The 12,846-nt window shown below is 40.0% G+C and overlaps 1 protein-coding gene across 8 annotated transcripts in view; it reads left to right on the plus strand.

The window, feature by feature from the left end:
• The window catches only part of VPS53 (VPS53 subunit of GARP complex), a 143,908-nt gene that overhangs the window by 61,482 nt on the left and 69,580 nt on the right, over positions 1-12,846 (plus strand). For all 8 annotated transcript variants that reach the window (XM_010596477.3, XM_064271508.1, XM_023556245.2 and 5 more), the window contains 2 exons: positions 242-384; positions 2,524-2,665. In XM_010596477.3, the coding sequence (XP_010594779.1) occupies positions 242-384; positions 2,524-2,665 (285 nt within the window). The remainder of the gene's footprint in view (positions 1-241; positions 385-2,523; positions 2,666-12,846) is intronic.

A 12,846-nucleotide genomic window follows, 5' to 3' on the forward strand; every position in this document is an offset into this window, starting at 1 on the left:
ACAGATCTTCTCCCCAGAAAAATGCACCTGTACCTAAAACTTTGCATACAGTTTCAGGAAATTAACAGACCCCTGAAGCCCATGCAGATACCCCAGGTTTATAGCCTCTGAATCAGATTTTTGAAAGCAGTAAGAAATAGAGGGGTTGCTTGTCTCTTGGTTCTGTGTTTTTGCTTGCTTCCTTGAATTATCAGTACTCTTTCTAAGCACTGGGGTGGTTTTTGTTACCTGTCTTAATAAGGTTGCCTGGTTGGACAAAATCGACAGACGCTATGCCTGGATAAAGCGCCAGCTTGTGGACTATGAGGAGAAATATGGCCGCATGTTTCCACGTGAGTGGTACATGACCGAGAGGATTGCAGTAGAATTTTGTCATGTCACAAGGTAGATTCCAACTCTCTACTTGTTCTGGGGTTAATTTAATTTTAAAAATCAATTCCTAGGTCTCTGGTGGTTCCATATTGTCCTGTGGAGTGAGTACAATGCCACCAATGATTGATCCCACCCTGATTTCCAACTATGGCCTCACCCTCTGCCCCCTTCTTTGCTCAGGACTTTCTTTTGGCGTAGCCCTTGCATGGGACAGCCTTCCTTCCCTACTGCATCAGCTCAAGACTCATCAACCAGACTTGCCTACAGTGATCCATCACTCCCGGTTTTCCCCGGCATCTGTACTACATGTATCAGTGTGCAATGCACCTATCCATCATCATGTTACTTTTCTGACTCCTCAGATGGTTTCACAGGGACAGGGGTAATATCTACTTTAATGATAGAGTAGATGCTCAGGAAATATACAGGTTCATCTAATCCTAGGTTAAACACAACCAAAAAGTCCCACATCTAAGCGCAACTCAACCATCCACCCTTTGCGTAATTCATGACAGCCCTCTTTCTGAAGGTCATAGAGAATATAATCAGGTTGCGTTCTTTAAATACACTTGGAGAAAACATGTCTTAGGGGATAGTGGTTAAGAAACACATTTGCTACCATTGATTTAGATAACGCCTTTTTTTTTTTTTTTTTGGTGAAAATATACACAACAAAGGAAACCCTGGTGGCATAGTGGTTAAGTGCTACGGCTGCTAACCAAAGGGTTGGCAGTTTGAATCTGCCAGGCGCTCCTTGGAAACTCTATGGGGCAGTTCTACTCTGTTCTGTAGGGTCACTATGAGTTGGAATCGACTTGACGGCACTGGGTTTGGTTTTTGGTTTTATACACAACAAAACATAGACCCATTCAACAATTTTTACATGTACAGTTTGGTAGCACTGGTTACATTCTTCACATTGTGTCACCATTTGGTGTCTCTGCCTCTGTTGTTTCACCACCATTAATTTATACTCTCTGCCCCTTAAAGTTCTCATCTGTGCTTTAGTGTTATTGTTGCCATTTCAATCTTATGTAGATCATTCTTTAATAGGGCACCATGCTCAAGGCAGATATTATTTACTGAGCTAAGTAAATTATTGTTTAAAGATGACTTCATGAGGCAAGTTTCAACTCAAGGTTCAAAAGTTGTTTTCAAACAATAGCTTTGGGAATCCCTCCAGTCTCAATGTATCCAGTAGATCTGGTTTCCAACAATAGATAACTTTTTAGTTTTGATTCAAGTCCATTGTGATTGCCACTTCCCAAGTTTTGATTGGCAAAGAAGGAGCGAATTCCTTGAGAAATTGTCAACTCATTCTCTTTAGCCTACAGTCCAGCAAACTTGCAACCTAACTCTGTGAACAGTGAAGCCTGCAGGGACTGGAAGTATTCTAAAGCCGACAAGTCCCTGTAAGCGTCAGTACCTGCTGTTGTGTCTCAGCTAATGGCAGTGTTGTGCCAAGCTTTCCTTGTTAGAGTTTTGGCCAAAATCCCATAGATACATAATTCTCAAATAAACTCAGAGGCTCTTTGTTGGCCTTTGACATTTTTGTGTGGGAAGGTGACGAGAGCTTTGTGCTTACTCAGAACTCACATGTGCCTGCCCGCTAAGAACGTACATTCTGAAACAGAACACTCAGGTGAATTACACAGAAGCTTCCCAGGTAGGAACCCCCTACGCATATGCGTGTTACTTTTCACGTGGGGATTCTGGCCTCTCACGTGTATTTTCAGTGCTTCTGTCCTGGTTGGAGAAATGGCTACTGAGCTCTGAAAGATGGAGGCATTGTTATTCAGTGATTAATGACTTGTGAAATTATATAGAATATATACATTTTATAAAGCACAGGTGTTTCATACACGTTAACATATTACTGAAAGGTTTAACTGCCTAAAAATAGTTGTAACCATGTAAACTAATGTTCACAATCCTTGATTTTTTTGACTGGTGGATAATTTCACCTTAATATTGTTATTGGGAATATATATTTCTCTTCCCCAGAAGTTAGGCTAAGTTGGTAACAGACCTCAGGGTTTGAAATGACCGTACACAGTTTTTTTTCTGAATATAAGCTAAAACCATTTTCTTTGTCTTGTCTTGCATGAGTGATCAGCTGTATGACAACATTCTTACCCCTTTGTTTTGAAGGACAGAACTTGCCAAGATTATGCGTACCAGAGCTAAAGAAATTGAGGTGAAATTGCTTCTTTTTGCTATTCAGAGAACAACTAACTTTGAGGGCTTTCTTGCGAAACGCTTCTCCGGCTGCACCCTGACAGATGGAACCCTGGTAAGAACCCCCTTGAGGGTAGCTAGAACATGAAATCAGCTGGTTGGGTGGTGTACTTCTCTTCAACCTTTTATGGTATGGTGGTCCCATCCAGTAGCTCAAGTGCCTATTCCCCCATTTCAGGGATTTCTCTGAACTGAGGTGAAAAGTAATGATATAGGGTAGTTTGTATGGATTTTTTGTTTGTCTGTTATGGAGTACTTGATCTTTATAGAACGTCCTAACATCATTTTATCTAAATACTGGCTCTAGTTTAGAGACTAGTAATTTTGTGAGTTATAGAGGTCTCATATGTCCAGTCATAAATAACCTTGTTTCTTTATCAGCTATCAAGTTGGTCAGCTAACTTCTCCACAGACTTCTCCAAATTGTCTAACTTCTTTAATTCACCCTCTCTGTTCTTTGTCCTAATTTTCATGCCCTGCAACTGTTCTGCATTCTATACCATTCAAGGATTTTTCCTTAAAGGTTAATTTCTGGGAAGGCAACAGAACCCCTATGGCCTCTTCAACAAGGCAGGCCAGGTCTTGGAGAATTGGTTCACTGAAGCCCTGCTGTGGGAGATGTGAAGGTCATGGTAGGGGATTGTTAACAATTTCTCAAGGAATTCACCCCTCCAGTTTTATTCTGTAACACACGGGGTCACCACCCTGAGCCTGGGTCCTGTCATCACTCCACCCTGGGCCGAGTGGAGCCAGACCTTCTTTGCCTGCAGCCTACAAGCCTCAGCAGCAGGGATCTGATTGATTAGTCATGGCTGCTAGCCATCCTCCCAACAGACAGCACTGGGAAGAGGCCAGCCTGGCTGGCCCTGGAGCTCTGATTGGTTAACTCCCATTCTAGCCACTGGGCCCCCTACCTGAAGACTTGCTGCTTCTTGGACCCACACCTCCTCCCCATACTGCTTTGCCACTAGTATCTGCTTTTGTGTGTGTGTGTGTGCTTTAAGTGAAAGATTACAAATCAAGTCAGTCTCTCATACAAAAATTTATATACACCTTGCTATATACTCCTAATTGCTCTCCCCCTAATGAGACAGCCTGTTCCACTCTCTCTTTTCGTGTCCATCCACCAGCTTCTCATCCCCTCTGCCCTCTCATCTCCCCTCCAGATAGGAGATGCCAACGTAGTCTCAAGTGTGTACTTGATCCAAGAAGCTCATCCTTCACCAGTGTCCTTTTCTGTCCCATTGTCCAGTCCAATCCCTGTCTGAAGACTTGGCTTTGGGAATGGTCCTGTCTTGGGCTAACAGAAGGTCTGGGGGCCATGACCACTGGGGTCCTTCTAGTCACATTCAGACCATTAAGTCTGGTCTTTTTACAAGATTTTCGGGTCTGCATCCTACTGCTCTCCTGCTCCCTCAGGGGCTCCATGTTGTGTTCCCTGTCAGGGCAGCCATCAGTTGTAGCTGGGCACCATCTAGTTCTTCTGGTCTCAGGCTGATGTAGTCTCTGGTGTATGTGGCCCTTTCTGTCTCTTGGGGTTGTAATTACCTTGTGTCCTTGGTGTTCTTCATTCTCCTTTGCTCCAGGTGGATTGAGACCAGTTGATATATATTAGATGGCCGCTTGCTAGCACTTAAGACCCAGGTGCTACTCTACAAAGTGGGGCGCAGAATGTTTTAATAGATTTTATTATGCCAGTTGACTTAGATGTCCCCTGAAACCATGGTCGTCCCCAAGCCCCTGCCCTTGCTACACTGGCCTTTGAAGCATTCAGTTTATTCAGGAAACTTCTTTGCTTTTGGTTTAGTCCAGTTGTGCTGACCTCTCCTGTATTGTGTGTCGTCTTTCCCTTCACCTAAAGTAGTTCTTATCTACTATCTAATTAGTTCATATCCCTCTCCCTTCCTCTCTCCCTCCATTATCTCGTAACCATCAAACAATATTATCTTCTCTGTATACTCTTTCTCAAATTCTTATAATAGTGGTCTTACACAATTTTTGTCTTTTTGCAACTGACTATTTTCACTTAGCATAATGCCTTCCAGATTCCTCCATGTTAATGAAATGTTTCACAGATTCATCACTGTTCTTTATCGATGTATACTATTCCATTGTGTGAATACACCATAATTTTTTTTTTTAATTTTTATTGTGCTTTAAGTGAAAGTTTACAAGTCAAGTCAGTCTCTTACACAAAAACTTATATACACCTTGCTATATACTCCCAATTGCTCTCCCCCTAATGAGGCAGCCCGCTCCCTCCCTCCATTCTTTTTTCTTGTCCATTCTGCCAGCTTCTAACTCTCTCTACACTCTCATCTCTCCTCCAGACAGGAGATGCCAACATAGTCTCAAGTGTCCACCTGATCCAAGAAACTCACTCCTCACCAGCATCCCTCTCCATCCCATTGTCCAGTCCAATCCCTGTCTGAAGAGTTGGCTTTGGGAATGGTTTCTGTCCTGGGCCAACAGAAGGTCTGGGGGCCATGACCACCAGAGTCCTTCTAGTCTCGGTCGGACCATTAAGTCTGGTCTTTTTATGATATTTTGGGGTCTGCATCCCACTGCTCTCATGCTCCCTCAGGGGTTCTCTGTTGTGTTCCCTGTCAGGGCAGTCATCGGTTGTAGCTGGACACCATCTAGTTCTTCTGGTCTCAGGCTAATGTAGTCTCTGCTTTACATGGCCCTTTCTGTCACTTGTGCTCCTAATTGCCTCATGTCCTTGGTGTTCTTCATTCTCCTTTGGTCCAGGTGGGTTGAGACCAATTGATGCATCTTAGATGGCCATTTGCTAGCATTTAAGACCCCAGACGCCACTATTCAAAGTGGGATGCAGAATGTTTTGTTAATAGATTTTATTATGCCAATTGACTTAGATGTCCCCTGAAACCATGGTCCCCAAACCCCTGCCCCTGCTACTCTGGCCTTTGAAGCATTCAGTTTATTCAGGAAACTTCTTTGCTTTTGGTTTAGTCCAGTTGTGCTGACCTCACCGTATTGTGTGTTGTCTTTTCCTTCACCTAAAGTAGTTCTTATCTACTAATTAGTGAATACCCCTCTCCCACCCTCACTCCCTCCCTCCTCTCATAACCATCAAAGAATATTTTCTTCTCTGTCTAAACTGTTTCTCCAGTTCTTATAATAGTGGTCTTATACAATACTTGTCCTTTTGCAACTGACTAATTTCAGTCAGCATAATGCCTTCCAGGTTCCTCCATGTAATGAAATGTTTCACAGATTCATCACTGTTCTTTATCGATGCATAGTATTCCATTGTGTGAGTATACCATAATTTATTTATCCATTCATCCGTTGATGGGCACTTTGGTTGCTTCCATCTTTTTGCTATTGTAAACAGCACTGCAGTGAACATGGGCATGCATGTATCTGTTTGTGTAAAGGTTCTTATTTCTCTAGGATATATTCCAAGGAATGGGTTGCTAGATCGTATGGTAATTCTATTTCTAGCTTTTTAAGGAAGCGCCGAATGGATTTCCAAAGTGGTTGTACCATTTTACATTCCCACCAGCAGTGTTTAAGTATTCCAGTGTCTCCATAACCTCTCCAACGTTTATTATTTCGTGTTTTTTGGATTAATGCCAGGCTCGTTGGAGTGAGATGGAATCTCATTGTAGTTTTGGTTTGCATTTCTCTAATGGCTAATGATCGTGAGCATTTCCTCATGCATCTGTTAGCTACCTGAATGTCTTCTTTAGTGAAGTGTCTGTTCATATCTTTTGCCCATTTTTTAATTGGGTTATTTGTCTTTTTGTAGTTGAGTTTTTCCAGTATTATGTAGATTTTAGAGATCAGGCACGGATCAGAAATGTCAGAGCTAAAAACTTCTTCCTAGTCTGTAGGTAATCTTTTTTCTCTTTTTTTGGTGAAGTCTTTGGATGAGCATAGGTGTTTGATTTTTAGGAGCTCCCAGTTATCTAGTATTTCTTCTGCATTGTTAGTAATGTCTTGTATGCTGTTTATGCCATGTATTAGGGCTTCTAACGTTGCCCCTATTTTTTCTTCCATGATCTTTATCGTTTTAGATTTTATATTTAGGTCTCTGATCCATTTTGAGTTAGTTTTTGTGGATGGTGTGAGGTATGGGTCTTGTTTCATTTTTTTGTAGATGGATATACAGTTATGCCAGCACCAGTTGTTAAAAAGACTGTCTTTTCCCCGTTTAACTGCTTTGGGGCCTTTAGTCAAATATCAACTGCTCATATGTGGATGGATTTATGTCTGGATTCTCAATTCTGTTCCATTGGTCCATGTATCTGTTGTTGTACCAGTACCAGCTTTTTTGACTACTGTGACGGTATAATAGTTTCTAAAATCAGGTAAAGTGAGGCCTCCCACTTTGTTCTTTTTCAGTAATGCTTGACTTATCGGGGGCCTCTTTCCCTTCCATATGAAGTTGGTGATTTGTTTCTCCATCTCATTAAAAAATGTCATTGGAATTTGGATCGGAATTGTGTTAAATCTATAGATCGCTTTTGGTAGAATAGACCTTTTTACAATATTAAGTCTTCCTATCCATGAGCAAGGTATGTTTACCCACTTACGTAAGTCTCTTTTGGTTTCTTGCAGAAGTGTACTGTAGTTTTCTTTGTATAAGTCTTTTACATCTCTGGTAAGATTTATTCCTAGGTATTTTATCTTCTTGGGGGCTACTGTAAATGGTATTGATTTGGTGATTTCCTCTTCGATGTTGTTTTTGTTGGTGTAGAGGAACCCAACTGATTTTTGTATGTTTATCTTGTATCATGAGACTCTGCTGAACTCAGTTCTATTAGTTTCAGTAGTTTTCTTGAGGATTTCTAAGGGTTTTTTGTGTATAAGATCATGCCATCTACAGATAGAAGTATCTGCTTTTTTGAAAACCTTTTTTGGCCACCATTTTGTTTCAGAGTACCAGAATAAACTGCAAAACGAATCAAGGTATATCTTGATATCCTTTAATATATGCCAACTTTCATAGAAAATCAGTGAATTCCATGGAAAGTTATCATGAAGCAGATGACAAGTCAGCCAAGTTGACTAGAAACTCTCCCTTGCTCACCTCTCATCCAACCCTTCCCCAAACTGCTTCACTGAAACATTTAGAATTTTCTGAGCCCTTGGTAAGGTCCCTGGGTGGCGCAAACAATTTGCACTCGACTGCTCACCTAAAGGTTGGCTGTTCGAATCCACCCAGCAGTGCCATGGAAGAAAAGGTGTGGTGATCTGCTTCTTTTAGGATTACAGCCAAGAAAACCCTATGGAGCAGTTTTACTCTGTAACACATGAGGTCACCACAAGTCAGAATCAACTTGTCTGCAACTAACTAAGCCTTTGGTGTCTACTTGACAGTAAAACAATGAGGGTGAGCTCAAGAGTGTGACTAGCTCACCTGGAAAGACACGCCGCAGCTCTACTCCTCCTAATTCATGGATTTGATACATTATCTTTGCTGCATTTTAAGAAATGAGACTTTAACATCTGCTAGAACTTTAGACTGAAAAAATCTTAAGGACAGAGTTTGTTTTTTTGACTGTACTAGCCCTAGCAAGTATAATGTCCAATGCTGTAACTGTTACTTGAGGAAGTGAGCTGCCAATGCTTGTTGCCAATTGCCTAAACTTCTGACCCTTTAGGAGGGATTTAAAATGGTTGTAAATTAAAATGCCTTGAAATTAACAGCAAATGTCTGGATGTGATTTAACTCTACACACCTGCGTTATTAGCGACATGGTGATTAGATTCAAGGTGAGCAAGCCTCTTGCCGAAACCAGAGCAGATCAGGGTAGGTTTTTACAACTGGTTCCCTGAATTTGGTAAATTTTTATTATATTTTTTTAAAAATTAAAAATGTTCCGCTTACATGCAGCTGGGTTTTCCCTCCTCTGGGCCATTTTATAAGTTAACCTTTCTGAATAAAATTTTCTTTTGGCTTCTAGGGGTTGTTTTAATATACATTTATACGGGCTTAGTTTTTAAAATTACATTATAAATATAGAAGCCAGAGGTGTAATTTTTAGCTGTGCAGTTTGAGTAGAAGAGTATTTGCAAATACCTCACTACGGATGAAAGCCCACACAGGGTGTCTCACCCTGCACTTCAGCCATCCAGCAATTGAACACTAGCTTTAGGCATAATGTGTAAGAGTTCGAGGTCAGCAGAGGGTATGCAGTTCTGCCACAGTAGGGGGGCTGATGAGTCCCCTTTAGTGTTTGAAAATATTTTCTACATGCTTTACTGATGCTTCTTGTTAAGTTGCCATCAAGTTAGCCCAACGCGTGGTGACCCCGTCCACAACAGAACAAAATGCTGCCCAGTCTTGCACCATCTTCATGATCATAGCACTGTATTGGACAGTATTCTGTTGTGATCCATAGGGTTTTCATTGACTAATTTTTAGAATTCACCAGGTGGGTGGTGGTTAATGACGCTAAAGGACTAACATCATGAAGGAAGATGAACTTTGGTTGTTTATTTCTGAGAAAAAGATAATCCAGTTCAAGATAGGAAATTTGGGAATTACAGGCAAGAACAGAGAAACAAAAAGAACTGTCCATTTTCCCACCCATCAGAGATGAGGATTTTGGTGTACTCTTTCTGTACATTTTATACAGTTGAAATTATACTTCTTAAATATGTTTTTTGGTCTGTTTTGTTTTGTTTTTTAATTGAGATATAACTCAGAACATAAATTTCCCATAACACAAAATTGACCATTTTGAAGTATACAGTTCAGTGGTTTTTAATATATTCACAAAGCTATGCAACCATCACCAATATCCAATTCCAGAACATTTTCATCATCCTAAAAAGAAACCCTTGTTAGCAGTTACTCCCAAACTCTCCTGCCCCACCCAGCTTCTGGAAAACACTGATCTACTTTCTGTTTGTATGTATGTATGTGCTTCCTCTGGACATTTTGTATAAAGGGAATCAAACAATATGTGGCACTTTGTGAATAGTTTTCTTCCACTTAGCATAATGTTTTCGAGGTTCGTTCATGTTATAGCATGTGTCAGTACTTCATTTCTTTTTATGGCCGAATAACATTGCGTTGTATGATTATGCCACATTTTATTTATCTGTTCATCAGTTGATGGACATTTGGGTTGTTTCTACTTTTTGACTATTATGAATAATGCTGCTGTGAACATTTATTTGTATACAAGTTTTTGCGGGAACATATATTCTTATTTGTCTTGAATATATGCTTAGGGATGGCAGTGGTGGTTGACTGGTAGAATTCTTACCTTCCATACGGGAGACCCAGGTTCAGTACCCAAACAATACACCACGTGTGCACCCACTACCTATCTGTCAGCAGAGGCTTGTGTGTTGCTGTGATGTTGAACAGGTTTCAGCAGAGCTTCCAGACTAAGATGGACTACGAAGACTACTTAGTAGTCTACTCATCTGGAGCAAGAGAGAAAGAAGGAAACCAAAGACTCAAAGAAGAAATTAACCTGTAGGACTCATAGTCTACAAGAACCATCTAGTTCGTTGTTGGGCACCATCTACTTCTTCTGGTCTCTGGGTAGATGAGACCGTGGTTCATATAGACTGTTAGTCCTGTGGACTAGTTTCTTCTTTGAGTCTTTGATTTCCTTCTTTCACTTTTGCTCCAGATGAGTAGAGACCAAAAGTTGTATTTTAGATGGCTGCTCACAAGCTTTTAAGACCCCAGACACTACTCGCTAAACTAGGATATAGAATGTAAACTTTATGAACTATATTATGCCAGTTGACCAAATTGTCCCATGAGACTATGGTCTTAAGCCTTCACACACAGAAAACCAATCCCACCAGGTGTTTGGTTATGTCTGAGAAGTATCTGTAACTGTACCTCCTATGTGCTTTATTATATATATGAATGTATATGGATACAGACACATACATGCACATATATATATGTATATACATTTGCATGCACCCATCTATACACACATATACATACCTATACACATATATGTGTACATATATACATATACCCAGACACCAAAAAACCCAGTGCCCTCGAGTCGATTCCGACTCATAGTGACCCTATAGGAGGAGTAGAACTGCCTCACTGAGTTTCCAAGGAGCGCCTGGCGGATTCAAACTGCTGACCCTTTGGTTAGCAGCCGTAGCAGTATACATACATACCTGCACATATATTTTTTGGTTGTTGTTGCAAAATTATATATGCCACAGCAATTACCAAAAGGTTCTTTTTTCTTGTGTATATCTTAGTTAAATCATTTACCTTGGTCAAGCTGTACACATTTCACCCTCATTGGGTGTTACCTTTGGTGTAAGTCTTTAACATCTCTGGGTAAATTTATTCCTAGATATTTTATTCACTTAGATGCTATTGTAAATGGAGCTGTTTTCTTGATCTCCTTTTCAGATCTCTCATTGCTGGTTTATAGAAACACAGCTAATTTTAGTGTGTTTACCTTGTGTCCCGCGGTTTTGCTAAATTCCTGTATTCTAGAAGTTTTTTAGTAAATTCTTTGGGATTGTCTGTATATAGGATTGTGTCATCTGAATAGAGATAGTTTTGCCTCTTCCTTTGCAATTTAAATGCTGTTTACTTCTTTTTCTTGCCTTATTGCTCTGGCTAGGAGTTCTACTACAATATTGAATAGAGTGGTGGGAGTGGGCATCAAGGGGAAAGTTCTCAATCTTTCTCCATTGAGTATAATGTTGGCTGGGGTTTTTCTTAAGTGCCCTTAATCATGTTGAGGAATTTCCCTTTTATTCCTATCTCTGTCTCCATTTTTGATTTAGTTATCTGTCTTGTTGAGTTGTAAGAATTATTTATATATTCTGTATACTAGACCCTTACCAGAAATATGACTTGCGAACAATGTCTTTCATTCTGTGGGTTATCTTTTCACTTTGTTGATAGTACCCTTTGATGCACAAAAGATTTTCATTTTGGTGAAATCACATTTATCTATTTTTTCCTTTGGTCACTGGTGCCTTTGGTGTCATATCCAGGAAACTGTTGCCTAATCTAAGGTCGGGCAGATTGACTTATTTTCTTCTAAGAGTTTTATAGGTTCGTTCTTACATTTAGATAGTTGATCCGTTTTTAGTTAATTTTTGTACATAATATGTAAGTGCAATTTGTATCCTACATTTCTTCATATGTCCTATCTTAAGTGCTTTCCCAGTCACTGTAAAATATTTCATTTATGGATGGTCCTTAATTCCCCTAGCCATTCTTTTCTCGTTGGAACCTTAGATACTTTTTTTTTTTTTTAATTTTTATTGTGCTTTAAGTGAAAGTTTGCAAATCAAGTCAGTCTCTCACACAAAAACTTGTATGCACCTTGCTACATACTCCCAATTGCTCTCACCCGAATGAGACAGCCCTTTTTTTTTTTCTTTTTTTTCACTTTTATAAATAAGGCTGCAACGAACATCTTTGTGAACAAATCTTTGTTCATGTTTGAGATTATTTTCTTAGGATAGAAATGGAATTACAGGGTTAAAAAGGTGCGAGCATTTTCACGTTAAAGAGTGCCTCTGTTTTAAACTGCTCTCTAGATCTTCATCGGCTCTCATAAATGCAGCAGCTTGGTCTCTCCCAGCACTGAGTCCCGATGTTAAAAAGAGCCCGTCACTCTTTGTTTTAGTGCATGTCGTGGTGCTGCTGCCTAATGCCAAGAGGTGACTCTGCCAGGTAAAAAAGGCGAAGTGATCTAAATGAAAGAGAGAAGGCTTTTTGGCAGGGCAGATATCTAAAAATTCAAGACATTTAAATACTACTAGAGTGGAAGGCCGTTAAGGAAAACTCCTAATTATGTTACACATTTCCTGATTATGTTACACATTTATTAGAATGGTTTTACTTTTTTTTTTTTTTTAATTCCAAGAGCAGTCTATGCTTCAACTCCTAGGTATCTACCCAAGAGAATTAAAAGCATATGTTCACACAAAAACCTGTATACAAATGTTCATAACAGCATTGTTCATAATAGCCAAAAAGTGAAAACAACCTAAATGCCCATCAGCCGATGAATGGGTAAACAAAATGTGGTATATCCTTACAATGGAATATTACTTGGCCATAAAAAGGAATGAAGTATTGATACATGCTGTAACATGGATGAACCTTGAAAACATTATGCTAAGGCCACATATTGTATGATTCTGTGTTTACATGAAATATCCGGAATAGGCAAATCCATAGAGGCAGAAGGCAGATTAGTGGCTGTCAGGGGCTGGGGGTGGGGGAAAATGGGAAGAGAC

This window comes from Loxodonta africana, chromosome 18 (genome assembly GCF_030014295.1).
Source record: "Loxodonta africana isolate mLoxAfr1 chromosome 18, mLoxAfr1.hap2, whole genome shotgun sequence".
NCBI classification, from domain to species: domain Eukaryota; kingdom Metazoa; phylum Chordata; class Mammalia; order Proboscidea; family Elephantidae; genus Loxodonta; species Loxodonta africana.